This window comes from Branchiostoma lanceolatum, chromosome 9 (genome assembly GCF_035083965.1).
Source record: "Branchiostoma lanceolatum isolate klBraLanc5 chromosome 9, klBraLanc5.hap2, whole genome shotgun sequence".
NCBI classification, from domain to species: domain Eukaryota; kingdom Metazoa; phylum Chordata; class Leptocardii; order Amphioxiformes; family Branchiostomatidae; genus Branchiostoma; species Branchiostoma lanceolatum.
The window spans coordinates 19,412,019-19,428,862 of NC_089730.1; the positions used below are offsets into that span (position 1 = coordinate 19,412,019).

General features: G+C 41.4%; 2 protein-coding genes across 2 annotated transcripts; one reads left to right on the plus strand and one right to left on the minus strand.

The window, feature by feature from the left end:
* The first annotated feature begins 1,993 nt into the window (after positions 1-1,993).
* Positions 1,994-9,773, plus strand: LOC136442381 (TLC domain-containing protein 4-B-like). Its single transcript, XM_066439198.1, has 6 exons — positions 1,994-2,145; positions 2,830-2,916; positions 3,550-3,608; positions 5,290-5,381; positions 8,736-8,809; positions 9,407-9,773. Exons 1-6 carry the CDS (start codon positions 1,994-1,996, stop codon positions 9,681-9,683), a joined length of 741 nt encoding a protein of 246 aa, XP_066295295.1. The 3' UTR covers positions 9,684-9,773.
* A 1,960-nt stretch (positions 9,774-11,733) lies between these two features.
* Positions 11,734-15,450, minus strand: LOC136442399 (TLC domain-containing protein 4-B-like). The gene is made up of 3 exons (XM_066439225.1): positions 15,364-15,450; positions 14,480-14,553; positions 11,734-12,193 (listed from the first exon to the last, which is right to left on the minus strand). The coding sequence occupies exons 1-3, from the start codon at positions 15,442-15,444 to the stop codon at positions 11,908-11,910; spliced, it is 441 nt and encodes a 146-aa protein (XP_066295322.1). The 5' UTR covers positions 15,445-15,450; the 3' UTR covers positions 11,734-11,907.
* Between the last annotated feature and the right edge of the window lie 1,394 nt (positions 15,451-16,844).

A 16,844-nucleotide genomic window follows, 5' to 3' on the forward strand; every position in this document is an offset into this window, starting at 1 on the left:
TCAGCCTTCCTGACCACTTAGTAAATGCAGCTTTTTCTTTGACTGCCTTTTTCTAGTCTCTACCAGACTAACTACGCCAGGTATAGGGATAATATTTGCCAGGGAAGTTTGGCCACCAGAGGGTTTCATTTGCAATATCGACCCTCACCTTAGACTGACACTACTGGCCAATTATTCCCTTTTTTGCCGAATTCTACGATCTATACGCCCGTAGGAAGGCCTGGTGGAGGCTACTTTTTTTTTTCTCCCACGCTCGCTTCAGTTTTGTGAAGCCAAGATGACGCCATCCATATAATGACATCAGTCCGGCCTAAGTGAGACGTCACGCTGTTGAAGGAAAAGGTCGATTGTGAGGAGAGTCCCAGGTGGGGAAACGGCTTCAGGAAATGACTGTTATTCTTCCTGTTCGCACCAGACTGGTTTGAAAGGGAGCATTCTTACTTCTGAATGTCTTAACGACTCATTGATGTGCTGGGGCATACGTCACTCTCCAAGCAGAGGTTGGTGGGGAAGATTGAGAACGTTTTATCATATGCTCCGTTTTTGTTTTTCACAATCTTCCCCACCGACCTCTGCTTGGAGAGTAGCATACCGTAGAGTTCGTGATTTCCCCCTTAGATCATGAGGAAAACGCTAAGATATAATTTTCTACCTAACAGGTAGATAAACTATACGGATTTTATTTATGAATGAAAAAGGGTAGCCCCTACAGTCACAGTTACGGATTTTCAATCAAATCAGGCATAAAGCACATACATTCGCAATAATACAACATAAAGTAACATCGAACCTAGGTATGATAAGTCATATACATTAATTCAAAATAACACAAACAATAACAACTCAAAATCATAAAACATGATCATTCAACGGTCTTTCAGGGACAGAGGTCTGTTTGCCTGTATTGTTTGTATCATACCCAGTAAACCACCTCATTCCAGGTCAACTGGGATAGAGAACATTTGTGGATTTCTGAATTTGTCTGAATCTTTAATTTTCTGAATTTATTTTGATATATTAAGAGATTCCAGAGCGTACACGTTCGTAATATTAATTTTTGTAGGACGTTACGCTACATATGTAACCCCTGCACAAATGTAGTGAAACGGCATGTCGCTAGGGGTCCTCCCTTCACTGTCGCTGCTCAGATGATCTATTGGCACACAGATGGCTGGGGAAGACTTAAATTGTTGAGGAGGTCTGTATACGCAAAGCCACATCGTGACTTGGGATACACTAAATACTATACACAGGGAGTTCATACCCAACCGTTCTGTCGCACATGTCTGTTCTGAACAACTTATCTCACGCGCCACCTACCGACTTTCCCCCACATAGCACCGACCCTCAAACAAGCATTCAAGTAAATACTTAACCTTAAAGTGGAACAAGTCACCTAAATTCCTATTCAGTATAACAAGACATCAACACAACGGGTACTGGTGCAGTTTTCCCATTGTATCTGTGTCTATATAGCTGGTATAACCACCTTTCGGCGTAACACATCAGCTTCTGTATTTGTAAATGTATATGGTATAACCACCATAACTACTGCAGTCAGCCCATGCTGGCAAGAACGTGCAAATAAAAATCATCATCATCATCAATGATTCTTACCTCCGGTATTTGTCCCATGACTGCGATTGTGCAGGCACCTGACCTACGACCCCAGCTAGACCATGCTCAGTCGTGGACTAGTCCATTTACCTCTAGTTTTAGGAGGAGTAGTCAGGAAAAGAGAGCCAAACTTGTTTTGCATAAAATAAAAGGGAACAAATCAAAAGCACAGGAAGACAGTGCAACACTACAGGAAAAAAACTCACACAAAAACAACAACATCATAATGAAAGTTCTGGGAAGAGTTTTGTCCTTCCCTCATAGATAACGCCAATGAAACATTCCAGTTTATTAGTGACGTATACCGTTGGCATAGTCGGTAAGACCCTCGCTAGAAGTCAGACCTCGGCAGTCCAGCCTCTTCCTAACACTGGCTATGGCTTACAGCGTCCAACACGTTCAGACAATCCTCGGCAGTTTCTTCTTCCACCTCGCCGTCTTTAAGTGGTTCGCGGCGCCGGTGCTCAGGAGACTGTGGCCTGTCTTCGCGACGCTTCCCGCCGACAAACAGGTGTCTTCGCAAAATTAGTAAGTTTTTTTTTTACTGTTCTAGTCCCATCAGCCCGCTACTATACTCTGATTACAAAATAACAGAAATTTCTGATAAGAGAAAAGTACCTGGTTAAGAAAAGTTGACGGGCTTTTGGAGTTAAATGCTGCTCGCACAGGCAACTGTGCAGTCCGAAAGCCGGCCGACTTCTCTAGCTGGCAAAAGATTCTCCTTTTTGGACGATGTTCACTATTTCTTAGTCCTCAGCAGTGCTCAGTTGGGCACTAATCCAACACACCGTTTGTATATCTGTTTGTTCAACTGGTCTTTTTCTCTGATTGTCTACTGTCTTAAGTAAATGCATATTGTGACCTCATTGTGGCGTTATCTGATTTTAAGGAGATTAGATACTTCGGCTGTTTGTTTGAAACAAATCTTGTGTGGAAAGCGGAGCTTTACTGCTATGGCTACCTAAATATTACTGACACAGAATCTCAGTAATACACAAAAGTTTTGCACTCACTAGCCGTACACAAGCTTTTCAAGATTTGTGTGTTTTGTTGTCTTTTTGGTCATACTTGTACATTTTGAATGATATTCCCATTGCAAAGTCAAGGGTAACACAGATCCAGTTTAGGACGCAGCGACGCCGCCAGCGTGCCGCGGGTCCAGTGAGAGGGGGAGTTTACTCATGTTCGTTTGCCCGTTTCGTCGCTGTCCAGTGTGATGTCACTGATCCACGGTGCGGTTGTTGGAGGTCTCAGCTGGTACGCGTTCCTGTTCTCCTATGTGCCGCAGGACAAACTACTGTGAGTTTTACTTTAATTGTGAAACAAACTTGGCCTACTATTGTGAGTTTTTTTTGGGGGGAAACCGGGCGAAGTATGATATGTTTTAAGATAAAACTTAACATACCATGGCGAGTTTTAATGTTTCCTCCCTAGCTAAATTGGCTTTTTGACTTTTCATTGTTTTCTCAGTAATGAATTAAGAGAGAACTGTTGTAGTACTAAATGTTGATAGCTGGTCATGAAAAAAATTCTAAATCTGATTTTTTGGGACCATATGGATGACGTTATGAAATTGTATTGCCCTTAATGTGATTTTTTCTAAGAGAAAATACAGCACTTTGGTACATAACACTGCAATGAAACTATGTTTTTTATGTTCATAATGATCAAAGCTACAAACATACGTGACAACCCGCTCGATTGATGCTGAAGATTTCTTCTTACGCAACGCAAGTATTGTCCACTCGATCTTATATAGCACAACTGCTTCGCTCACCAAACTTAAATGAAAGTTAACAAACAAACAATAACACTAAAAAAAATAAACAAAAAGAAAACGACAACAAAGAAAACGATAATGCATACACCTTTATGTTCTTCCCTCGGAACGCAGCTGCTTTTCAAAGTTCCTAACATCGTTTTTTGTCACAGGTACGACTCTCCCAACGTGAGGCATGGCGCTTGTATAGTCATGGGACACGCAGCGGCCGGTGAGCGAATATATCATCACAATGAATTTAATGTTCATTAGTTCATTCCATTTCATTTCATTCCATTCCATTCCATTCCATTTCATTTCATTCCATTTCATTTCATTCCATATCATTCCATTTCATTCCATTTCATTTCATTTCATTTCATTCCATTTCATTTCATTCAATTTCATTTCATTTCATTGCATTCCATTTCATCTAATTTGCTCTTTCGTCCGCCCGTTCGTTCATTCGTTCGTTTGTTTATTCATTCATTCATTGATGCATTCGTTCAGTTCATTCATCAATTCTTTTAATTTTTCTTTATGTTATTAACTCATTGAAGGCTTATATAGATGAACATGATATAAACATGGTTATTTCCCTGACTTATTCAAGACGAGCACTAATAATGACCCGCCCCGAGGTGTATATGGTGTCATAACGCCTGGGCATGTGCTATAACCACCGAATAAAATTATGAGGTGGTTATAGCACATGATCAGGCGTTATGACACCATATACACCGAGGAACAGGCGGGTCATTAACGTTATTATCACATAGCCTATCCAAACTGACCCATATAAGAGAGACAAATTCCTGTATAATACAAAGATTCTTTAATACTATACATGTACAATCAATCCGTTGTACATATGATCTTCATATAATCCAATGTAAACCAGCGGTAAATTGTCTTCGAGCCCACACGGTTATAAACTGACGGAGGGGTTGTTAGAACTTAGATGCTTAGCTGTGGTAAAAAAATCGTGCATGTTTACGTCCCCTTTGCTTGTATTTTCCCCGTATTATTCTTGCTCAAGCCGGAAAAAAATTCCACAGAAGTGTTCACATATCGGGCTGAGATCCTTGTAGTTAGAAACCTGTAAGAATTTTGGCGATTTTGACCGTAATGTTTTCGATGCCAACACATCGGTTTGGGGAGGTGTGCCTGACCTGGGTCCTGGGGAGGGGGGCGTTCGTTTTGAACAAGGCGACATCACTTTGCCGCCAATATTTTTAATTTTCGCCGGGTAAAACCCCTCAGAAACGTGAACATACCGGCCTTGGTAGAAACCAAGATTAGCTTCCTTGGGGAAATACGATATGATGAGTGGGGAGGGGGCTCTGTGTGTCTGCTGCTTCCTGTTGGTCACACACGTCAGCTTTCCGCCCCTCAACTGCTGCAGTATGTTCCTGGGCGTCTTCGCCAGCTTCCCATGAAACGAAAACTGACTCTAAGTCGGCGTCTGACAGTTCCTCGACGAAAAACTGTGGGGAAAACTGTGGTACTCCGAACGGGTAATGGCCGACGTCTGAGGACGGTTCCACTCTTGGTAGGGGTGTGAAAAATACTGTTTTTAGTCCTTCCGTTTAGATTTCACTTAAATTGAACTTTGTTAATTTGTTTCACGCATTTAAGAAGGTTTTGTGAATTTTGAGAAAATATATTGTTCTGAACAAGGGTTAGAAAAAGATTCATCAAAAAGACACCCCCCTCTACAAAATGGACTAAGTGGTGTGTTATAGCACGGGTGTGTTATGGCGCCATAACACATGGGCAAGGGAGGCTTCTGATTGGTCGAGGCCATCTGGCTATGTGATAATGCAGCGTAATACACGGTTGTTGGAAAGAAAATAAAAAACAACAACAACAACAACAAACAATTCTTTTTTCTACTGTTCACCGCACTACAGATCTGCTGCTGATAGCGTGGTACCCTTCTCTGCGCAGTCGAGAAATGGTGGTTCATCACGTGTGCGCGCTGTGGGTGACGTACTGTGGCTCGGTAAGTTATTTTCGAATATATAGCACCTCAGTTTAAGGGCCCTGTCACACTTGTGCGTATACATATTACGGTAAAGTGCGCGTAATATGTATACGCGTTCTGCAGTAACATTTTTTTGGTTTAAGTAAATTTTGCGGGGAGGAAGTTGTTTTCTATTTTGACCCACCGTTGTGCAGTCTAGTTATCAAACCAAGGAAATTACTTCTTCGTCTGCAAACTTAACCTATACCCAAAACAGGTTGATACGCAACTCATGCGGGCTTGTATATACGCACAAGTGCGAAGGGGGCTTAGCTAGAGGTTGTAACAGAACTTTCTGTCGATGTTGCGGAATGTTACCGTATTTTCACTGAGACTTCCCCCAGGCTGACCGCTTGTAACGAACACTTATAACTTATCATTACCTTCGCGACGAATGGTTTCGTCGAGTAGGTTATTCGATGATGCTTGTCTGTGTGTCTGTTAGTGAACAGAATAAGTCGAGAACGCCTGGATGGTTTGTTGTCGTATTTGGTGTGTCGGTGTGTATGTGGGAAATCTCAAGATGATTAGATTTTGGGCGAAGTGTTTTGCATAATTAACGAGAAAAGTGTAAAAATGTGTTAGATTGTATGCTCATACTATGCTTTCTGGTTGCGACGTGTGGGCTGTATTGTTTCAGGGGATATTGACACGGGTAAATGGGTGCAAAGTTGGTCATGAGGGGTCATGAGGCAGGCAGGAAACGTCAGTTACTGCCAGGGACAAATTGGCTATCAGCCAGCTGTAGGGCAGATACAAGAGATAGACTTGCCCATATAGGCAGTAATGCTTTAAAGCACTAAAACAAGGGCTCAGAAAAGGATTCACCTTAATTGCAAGCCCCCAAAATTCTTATGCACCAGAAAGCCACATCTGTCTACTTTAGAATCATGCAAAGAAAATAGACAGTTGACCAGCTCGTTCTCTCGTAACAGCTGACAGACGAAAACAATCGTCAACTTTGACCTACTCCCAGCCTGGAAGAGTCCACTCGGAGCATGTGAAACCAAACCACAAATATATCTCCTTACACCAATTAAAAGACTGAAACATACAAATTTTGACCAAAGTTGGATATACACGGCCTTATATGAGTAAGAACAGTCATTAATGCAGTGCCACAGCATGGGAATACCGAGCATGTCTGTGTGTCTGTTAGTGAACACGATAAGTCGAGAATTCTTGGAAGGATTGTCTTGGTATTTGGTATGTTGGTAGGTCTCGATGAAACCTGAAAATGATTAGATTTTGGGCCCCCTATCGGCTTGTTACGGTACTGCAGCGGAACTTCCTGTTATGATATCTCGTGTTGTGGACATGCTATGGAACTGATTTTTGAGTGGTAGATAGCTCGTTGGGCAGAGAGTAAGTGGTATAGGTTTGGGCCCCCTAGCAACTTTTTTGGAACTGCAGGGGTAGGTTTTGCTTCAGACTTTGAAAGGGAATAACTCAAGAAGGGCTTGATGGAAGGTCATGATTTTTTGCATGTACATAGCGTGAGCGATGATGTACATGATTGGATACTTATTATGCAAATCAGTAACTAATTTGCATAATTAATGAGGAAAGTTTATACATTCATCAATTTCCATGATAGGACTCGCAAACATGTGACATATGTAACTGAGGAAGAGAGAAATATTAATAGATATCAGCTATGCAAATGAGAACCTCATTTACATAATTAATGAGAAAATAATATAACTCGAGATGGGCTTGATGGATGGTCATGATTTTTGGTATGTAGATAGCTTATGTGATGCTTTGTATGATTGGATGATAATTATGCAAATCAGATTATAATTAATGAGGCAATTTTAAAAACCTGCTGTGTTCCATGATATGACTATTCAAATATGTGACATTTGTAACTGAGGAAGAGAGGAATGTCAATAGATAGAAATTATGCAAATGTGGGCCTAATTTGCATAATTCATGAGAAACTACTATCATTCCATACTAGTAAATAACGGCAATTTCATACTTGTTGCATTTAGAAGTTGTGTGAATGTGAACACCATTGAATCAAATTATGCTAATAAGGAGCTTATTTGCATTATTGATGACAAATGTTAGCATAACCTTCTTTGTTAAGCTCATAATCATAACAAGGAGGTTTGGACAACTTATGTTATTTGGGTGAGGAGGATCAACTGGTATGATTTTTGATTGATGAAAAACACTCCTAATACGTCAGTCATAAAGGTCAAAATCATTTGGCGAAGGTATGAGGTCGTAGAACTCTTGTTCTACATGATTACGGTTTCAGATTTGTTGCGTACTTCAGAGTGATTTTAGATTCGTAGCTGTTTTGATGATTACAGTTAATGTTTATTTATTTCAAGTATTCCACTAAACCTATTTACATGAGCGTGCAATTCAGCCGCCAGGCTGCCATATCCTTCTTTGTGCAATAAACCAATACTACTACTACTACGACGTAGATTCTAGGAAAACGAAGTTTAGAACTGACAGCTGTCTGTGATGCCACACTATGCGGGGCAGGGTAGTAAAGTAGTATCCCGAGTATTGAAGATCTCTGACAAGAAACAGTCCCCTTGGACCCAATAACTCAACACTTGTCAGGCTGCAATGACAAACTCATAGGTAATAGGTGAAAAATTGACAGAAAAAAAGGAAATTAAGTCAAAATATGGTCCTGAGGATACTGAGTTTGGCTCTCTCATCGTAGGGTCTAGCCGCCTGCGCTAAAACCCTTGTCCCCCCTAAAGTATTCTTAAAGTGAGAAATCAAGAATTACAAATCGAACTAGTTTTACCTACGTCATAGCCTCGAGACATCCCCATTAACGTCTTGGAATCACCGCTAAAGAGGAGCTTAAGTTAAAATTGAAAAGAAAAACATAATGTGCTGAATACACCCCAAAGTTTCTCAAATTTCTCACTTGTTTTACCTAAGTCGGTCATAGTTCAGGGCTCTCCCGCCAGTTGTAACTCACCCACCGTTTGCCATAGACCATATCGGACTGATGTGAGAACTTGACTTTGCGGGACAGTTAGCATAGTCTAGTAGAATTTTCAATTTTAAGTTTAGCTCCTCTTTAAACTTGCCCTCTCTCAAATTATCATGGAAGCCCATCTGTGTTGGTAGTAATCATAAAACAGTGCTAAACTTTCTTCCAACACTAAGGTATTCACGGATCGAATTTTCGACGACCACTGTTGCCTTCTTCAGGATCAATAATGGCCAATCACTTCCGAACGTAAACTCAAGAGAGTAACAGGTACGTGACTTTATTGACACGCGTTCTGACTGCTGACGTTCATGCCGCTGTGACACGTTTAACATCTCCATTCTCCAACTTCCTTACAGGTGGATCCAGCTGGAGCGTATTACGGCAACCTGTCATTAATGACTGAGCTGTCGTCCCCTTTCCTTAACCTCAGGTAAGCAGCATAACGATACTCAACTAGGATGAGACGTCGACGAAGAATTATCTATAGATATCACTTATGGAAATGAAGACATAATCTGCATAATCTATAAGACAAGACTTTAATTCCGTAGTGTGAGAATGGTGGGAATTTCATTCTTGCGGCATTCGTAAGTCAACTAAAGTTGAATATTATAAGATATAGATCATGCAAATTAGGGCCTCATTTACATTTACATAGCCACAACGCAAACACCATAATTACTTCACGGAGGGTTGTGTCCTACAGACTCTCTTTATTCTATTTTGTATCTCATTGTTCTTATACACAGGCTGGACATATTTTTGCCTTTATTACCACATCGTAAAATATTGATACTGACAACATTCATAAATAGCAAGGTTCTTTTATTCACAACCAAGTATTTCACAAGAGCCGACGTTTCGACGACTGACTGCCATCTTTATCAGGGCAATACTAGTTCACAGTGCACTGAAGCTGGGTGTTACTGATAACAATGACTGAATTAGTCAGTATTGCCCTGATAAAGATGACAGACAGTCGTCGAAACGTCGGCTCTTGTAAGATACCATGTTTCCACCTACCTAGGCACATTTTACACAACATGGGTCAGAAGACGTCCCTCCTGTACAAAGTGAACGGCGTCGTCCTGTTGGTCGTCTTCTTCATTTGCCGCATCCTCACCATCCCGCTCTGGTTCAGCCTGAGGAAACACCTTGGGACAGACAAGCTGTATGAAGTCGGTATAGGAGTTCAAATTGGTCTCTACGTCATATTTCCCTTACTTAACTTGCTCAACGTCTTCTGGTTCAGTAAGATATGCCGGGCTGCTTACCGTGGCTTCTTTGGATCCAAGGCCGAATAAACACACTGGAAACAACGAATCGAAGATCTCAAACTTGTAGAAATGATTTTTTGTAGATTTCTTACAAATTTAATTATAACACAACAGTACGTTGATGAAGGTTAGACATACAGGTAGTTAGATACGCCGAAAATAGTTACTCAAGCAACTCGATAAAATTTTCCAAATTTTATCCAGTTGCTTGAGTAACTATTTTCGGCGTAAAACACAACAGTGTCTATTTTCCACATCCCATGCTTCACTCTCGGGCACATGCCATCCTCGGGCTCCGGACTTCCGGCCAAGTGACAACGTTTGCGTCCAGCAATGCAAGCCTGACCAAGGAATTTGACGTCAGGTCAACCTTTGCTTTCTGTCGACTCAACTCGGCCGGGGAACAAACCAAGGCCAGCGGAAACGCAATGAAACACACAACAAGACATACAAACAAACAGGGGATAAAAACAAGAATTGATAGAGCACACGTGTAGACAGGAGCGGATAAGTCACATATGATAACATAATAGACAAGTTTCCTCATGAGTTGTTAAGGTACATGCGGTAATATACAGGAGTGGTAAGGCACATGTGTTGATGTAATATGTGTTAAGTTAAGCTGTAAATACCTGTATTGATTTAAATGTAGTTCGTTATATGTACGTTTGTTTTAATAGGAAGATTAGCTTCTACCGTTCTTTATAGGTGAACTTGAACAGCCCATAGGGCCTCAGTTTGTTTTTGGCTGACCCGCCTTCGTTACCTTTGTGAATTTCTTTTAAGAAAGTTTTAAAGTAAATGTCTTTCAAACGCTGATTGTCAGATTGAATTTTCAATTTGAGACGTACATATTAGTGCTGCGTACCTAAACGTAACATCAGGTACAGGTACAGGTTCCGGTACAGAGGTTTAGGTACAGGTCCGGACCTGTACCTGTACCTGAACAATTTGAAAAAATAACATGTGTTTTTCTGAACATCTTCAATAATGACAAAAACATAAATAAACTGTTTTCAACTTGTCAGTATCTTTATTCAAAGGACATACTAGGTTTCCTACAGCCAAACTCTCTTGACCTTGCTATCAAAACTCCCAGCCTGCCTGAATGATCTGTTGCATATCAGTTACGCTGTTCCAAGGTGTCACTTTGGTCACGTTTGGTGTTGCATGAGGCTATGCGGTCAGGAGATCAGTCACAAAATAAGCATATACTTGGTCTAACTTTATATCGGTACAGTACCGGTACTTCATGATTTTGGTATTTTGGACCTGTACCTAATCAATTTTTACAGTACAGTACCGGTACACAGTATAGGTACGCAGCACTAGTACACATGTATTTGTGTTATGTGATAGAGGACAATGCCATATCTAACGAAACCGCGCTCCTCCAGAGACTTTATTATACAACAAAAGAGATCTTAACTTTGTAGACTGATAGAACCTATGTCTTATTACTACAGGCAACTAAGCAATATAGAAAAAGTACTTCTAATGAGTTAAGACAATCTTCTGCCTATGAAACATCCACCATTATAAAGAAGCGAGGAGAAGTCGAATTCGCTAAGTTGATAAATCTTGTAGTAACTTGACATATAGACATGTATTGATGTTTCTGTAAACTGTTCTTTTGTTGTGACCTTTACTTAACACAGTGGGTACATGACTTGTGTACAATAAATGACTTCATTCATTAAAAATAGAAAGACATGGTTGGAACAAAGTGGAAGATATCAGCTTTTCTGTCATAATTAGATAATACACTTTTGGTTATGTATACGTACCTAACACAAGCAGACACATGTACATAACAAATGTCTGTAGGCAGTGCGTGCCGTGTACGAATGTTATCTTTTGCACCAACCCACACACCAACCCACGTACGTACACCCCTTCATCCCGAATACATACACCCCGTGACACACACGCACACACACATGCTCACACACCATGACACACACAGGCGCGCGCACACACACACAATTACATACGCACACACACACACACACACACACACACATACACACACACACACAAACAAACACACACACACACACACAAACTCAAACACACACACACACACACAAACAAACACACACACACACACACACACACAAACTCAAACACACAGACACACACACACCTCTCTTTTTTGGCCATGAATTACGCTCTTATGTTTAAAACCAAAGATATGCGCAGCCTTGTCATGCAGTTATTAAGCCATTGCTCACACAAACTTCCAGTTGTTCTACTGAGTTTGTTTAGCTTTGGGTTGGAACAAGCCACGATAAACGGCCCTGCACATCTTACTGAACCAGTAAATGTTCAGCGAGTGAATAAAAGGCATGACGACGAATACAGTAACGTGAATTCCGAGTCCGGCTCCATACAGCTCGTCTGTACCCAGGTGTTTCCTCAGGCTGAACCAGAGCGGGATGGTGAGGATGCGGCACAGGAAGAAGACGACCAACAGGACGACGCCGTTCACTTTGTACAGGAGTGACGTCTTCTGACCCATGCTGAGTAAAATTTTCCTAGACAGGTGAAAAAATGAACGTTGTTTCTGTGATGATTTTAATATACGATAATAGAAATAGCAACATCTTCAGCCAATTTGAAAAGAAAAAAAAAGGAAAAAAAAAATTGTGATACTACATAGAGCCAGGTCGAAAAAGAACCCCAAAAGTTAGGTCTATATTAGCCTCCGTTGCAGACTCTGAAGCGGCTTTTTGGGGGGCTAAATAATACACTTTTTGCAGCCACCCCGTAACTATCAGCCATCCTGTAACCATCAGCCGCCTAGAGTCTGCGTTATTACGGCATGTCAAAGCGAAATTAAAATCACGTTAGGGCGATTAACGCAGAGGTGCGAATTTCCTGCCTATGGTAGACCGCACAATAAGAACAGTATACACGCACCTCCCCCAGTCAGTGTGCTGTCACGCTTGTGGCAAAATGGTTTGCCATTTCTCATTAAAAACCCGTTTTTTAAGACTCAATCGAAGAAAGTCATCGAAGAAAACAAGGAAAAACGTAAACAAAACAAGAATTTCGCCCGTGCATTTCAGCCTCTACGTCGTGATTTGCCGCGGTTCGCCTTAATTTCTGGCCGTATTCGACACAATATATATTTCTTCGAATATTTTTCCGTGAAAATTCTCCGTATGTACCGTAGATAAATCGTTATTTTCGCTAAGAATTCACATACGTCACGACGCTCGCTCGAGTCCCAACCTGCCCCGTCCAACAAGACGTAAACAAAACAAGAATTTTCGCCCGTGCATTTCAGCCTCTACGTCGTGATTTGCCGCGGTTCGCCTTTATTTCTGGCCGTATTCGACACAATATATATTCCTGTGAATATTTTTTCGTGAAAATTCTCCGTATTTACCGTAGATAAATCGTTATTTTCGCTATGAATTCACATAAGTCATGACGCTCGCTCTATTCGCAACCCGTCCCGGGCCGTCCGCCATGTTTTTAAACTCATTGATATGCAAGGTTCTGAGCGCTGATTGGGCTGCGTCACAAAGATTGTGCTCTGATTGGTTGACAGCAAGATGTGACGTGACCACACGGGCGGGAATTTCCCTTTACACTTCGGGCGTTTCTTGTCAAAATAGATCGCATTTTGTGACGATTGAAGCAGTATTATAGCGACCTTCGTAACAAATTGATTTTGAAAAATTAACAAAGTTTTTTCTGATCACAACATTCAGTTACTAGTACTTTTCCTAGTCAATTAATTTTCGCGGTACGGTCAATTAATTTTCGCGGTACGGCCCTCCCCAAGTGGACGGCCTCTCAAGATCTCAGTCGCGGTCTGGCGGAAACACTGCTTCTAATAATCGAAGTTTGTCTTTAGGAACAGTAGAAATAGCAAACTATTTTGCCACAAGCGTGACAGCACACTGACTAGGGGAGGTGCGTGTATACTGTTCTTGTTGTGCGGTCTACCATAGGCAGGAAATTCGCACCTCTGCGTTAATCGCCCTAACGTGATTTTAATTTCGCTTTGACATGCCGTAATAACGCAGACTCTAGGCGGCTGATGGTTACAGGATGGCTGATAGTTACGGGGTGGCTGCAAAAAGTGTATTATTTAGCCCCCCAAAAAGCCGCTTCAGAGTCTGCAACGGAGGCTAGGTCTATATACCTTGTCAACTTTTTGCCCATCGTCTGATTTTAGCTACTCTCCAAGCAGAGGAGGGGTTCCGGGTAGTTTTTGACGTATTTTTAGACGCATAAAAACGCGTCAAAAACCAGCCAGAAACCCTCCTCTGCTTGGAAAGTAATTCTAACATGGAATACGATGTCGTCAGCTCTGAAAGAATTTCTTCATTAGATAGCTTTGAACAGTAATTATCGATACGTGACGTCAGAGGTGGGTCAAAGGTGTCTGGAAGTCTATACTGCCCGCCTGGCGTTATCCTTTGTGTTAGACCAAAGTTAGAACCCGTTTCATCAGGTTAAGTCACTGAATAAAAAGAGTACTTTTTACACATCAAAGTGATCTATTCAACCGACGTTTTAGTGATCATGTGTCACCTTCCTCAGTTTGAGACCGCATTGCGGATGCCGTTTCCTGTGTATATAATGCGTTTGAGAACGCATCTATAAGCAGCGACTCCTGCCATGCAGTGCAATGCAAACCAGTCAGAATTGCATTGAGGAAGGTGACAGTTGGTCACCGAAACGTCGGTTGAATAAATCACTTGGTCGTGTGAAAAAGAGTCTTTTATTCACAGTTAGAACCTTTGGACACTATCTAATACCGACACAGATAGTCTATTTTTCTAGTTGTTAACCGTCATGCTTACCTGACATGCAGAAAAGGAGACGACAGTTCAGTCATTAACCCCAGGATACCGAAATACGGTATAAGTGGATTCACCTAGACAAAGGTCGGAGATTTTGAGTTTGTAACAGTAACACGAACTTAAAAGATAGATGCGCTTTTCAGTCTGGAACGTACTTCACATACCAATTGTAAGTGAAGCGGACAAGATTAAGTATGTATACATTTCTTTTACGTTTGGAGAAATCTTCCATACCATAACCTACCTTTTGTGTTCTTACATTTCTATCATTGCGAAGAAGCGATGGAAAAACGAACCTACACAATAGATTACTGTGCTGAAGCTTACTAACGTGTTATATAGTCAATTACCACTCAAGCTATCTACGTACCGAAAATCATGACGATCTGTTAAGCCCCTGTCACACTTGTGCGTATATACAAGTCCGCATGAGTTGCGTATTAACATGTTTTAGGTTTAGGTTGCGTTTGCAGACGAAGAAGTCATTTCTTAGGTTCGATCACTAGGCTGCACAACGGTGGGTCAAAGTAGGAAACAACTTCTTCCCCTCAAACTTTACTTAAACCAAAGAAATGTTGATGTGCAACTCATACGCAATTGAATATACGCACAAGTGTGACAGGGCTCTTACATTCCACTAAGTCGGCGACCTCCCTTCGGTCGCCCTGCGACGTACAATTTGACGGAGCGGTCAACGAATGTAATAGATTAATAAAAAAATACTTTTTAGTACATTTTGTGTGTTTTGTTGCCTTTTTAGTCATACATACGCATCTAGCATGATATTCCAATTATGAAGTCAAGGGATTCACACATCCGATGCAAGTCGCAGCGAGAGCGCAGCGCGATCGCCGTCAAGTGGAATGGGAGTACATAGCACATACCGACATGGCATACGTTGTCCACAGGGCGCACAGATGATGAGCAACCATTACTCCACTGCGTAGAGAAGGGTACCACGCCATCTGCAGCATATCTAGAGCGCGGTGAACAGGTAAGAAATGGCAAGATGCTGTTTTTTATATGACGCATTTCTTTCTTTCCTTTTTGGCTTATTGGTTAATTTCGATACAATTTTGTCGTGCCATGACTAATTTTACAGGGTTCATCCTACATATTAGTACAGACATACATACAGATTGCAAAAGGAAGATGTATAAATATATTCACAACACTTACGGCATTTTTGCTCCTCATTAGTTCCTGCACCTCTATATGCAGTTGAAATCTAACTACATGAAAAGAACCCGCGTGTATTTATTCCATGGACCTGCTATGATAACGGAAGGAAGAAAGGAATGAAAACTGAAAGGAGGAAGGAAAGAAGAAAAGAAGAAGGAAAGGAGGAAAGAAGAAGAGAAGGAAGGAAGGATGGAAGGAACTTAATTGTAATGACGCGTACACTCACCGGCCACTGTGTATCCAAGCATTATACACATGACATACCTCACCGTAGGACAGTCGTGCCTGCGAAAAAGCAGTTGCAGTTCCGATCAAATACGCCAGAGGAGTAGGCAACATTGTTTTCTTTGCTGTTGTTGCTTGTTTGTTTTCCTAATTCTAATTTGTTTCTTTCTTTTGCCTGAGAGATAATCTGCCCTCAAACTAGCCTTCATCGCAGGCATTACAGGGAACGTTTCATACTTTGAGCTTGAAGGGTTTAAACGAAAACTCACCATACTTTGTCCGGCGATAGATCTACAGTAGAGGACAGGAACGCGTACCAGGAGAGACCGCCGACAACAGCACCGTGAACCAGGCTCATCGCGCTGTGCGGGGACAGGTGCGGGAAGATAACAAGAGAACATTTAAAACACGGTTACCACTACAGGTTTGCGTAGCAAAACCTTTGTTGGATCCGTTAGCATGTGAGGTGGCCGCCATCTTGAATCGTGACGCCCCAGGGTCGCCATACCATCTTATTGGAAGGTCTGTTTTTGGGATCGCTAGCGTTCTCTCTATTTTCAACAAATCGGCACACAACTATCACTCATTCAACTCAAATAAAATGAAAAAAAAAACAAACAATACCAATTCATATTTTTAAAAAGACCCCGTAATAGCTAAACTAACATATTTTATTCTATTTTATACTAATTGCAGCACGCAATACATGACCACCCAGGCAGCAGTAGCTGACTTTGGGCGTCTAACACACCGGTAAACTAACATAGCAAACCTATGTAGCACAAATACTTAACTCTAGTTACCTTTAACACTTGCTATGTGACGCTACATGTGTCGTGGCTTTAAGTACGTATACATAACCAGCTTCGTGCAGGATTCAGGGATGGTACGGCAAAATATTGTAAGCAAACTCTGCAATTTAGGGTATTTTTCCCTTGCTCCTGTACTTTAATGGCAC

Bases quoted from the DNA above. Each gene is read 5' to 3' on its own strand.
- LOC136442381 (XM_066439198.1), top strand. From the start codon at position 1,994: ATGGCTTACAGCGTCCAACACGTTCAGACAATCCTCGGCAGTTTCTTC. The intron at 3,609-5,289 runs GTGAGCGAATAT...ACCGCACTACAG, and splicing joins CATGGGACACGCAGCGGCCG to ATCTGCTGCTGATAGCGTGG. The intron at 8,810-9,406 runs GTAAGCAGCATA...CCACCTACCTAG, and splicing joins TCCCCTTTCCTTAACCTCAG to GCACATTTTACACAACATGG.
- LOC136442399 (XM_066439225.1), bottom strand. From the start codon at position 15,444: ATGGCGTGGTACCCTTCTCTACGCAGTGGAGTAATGGTTGCTCATCAT. The intron at 14,554-15,363 runs GTATGTGCTATG...ACCTTTGTCTAG, and splicing joins GGACAACGTATGCCATGTCG to GTGAATCCACTTATACCGTA. The intron at 12,194-14,479 runs GTAAGCATGACG...TCACCTGTCTAG, and splicing joins TCTCCTTTTCTGCATGTCAG to GAAAATTTTACTCAGCATGG.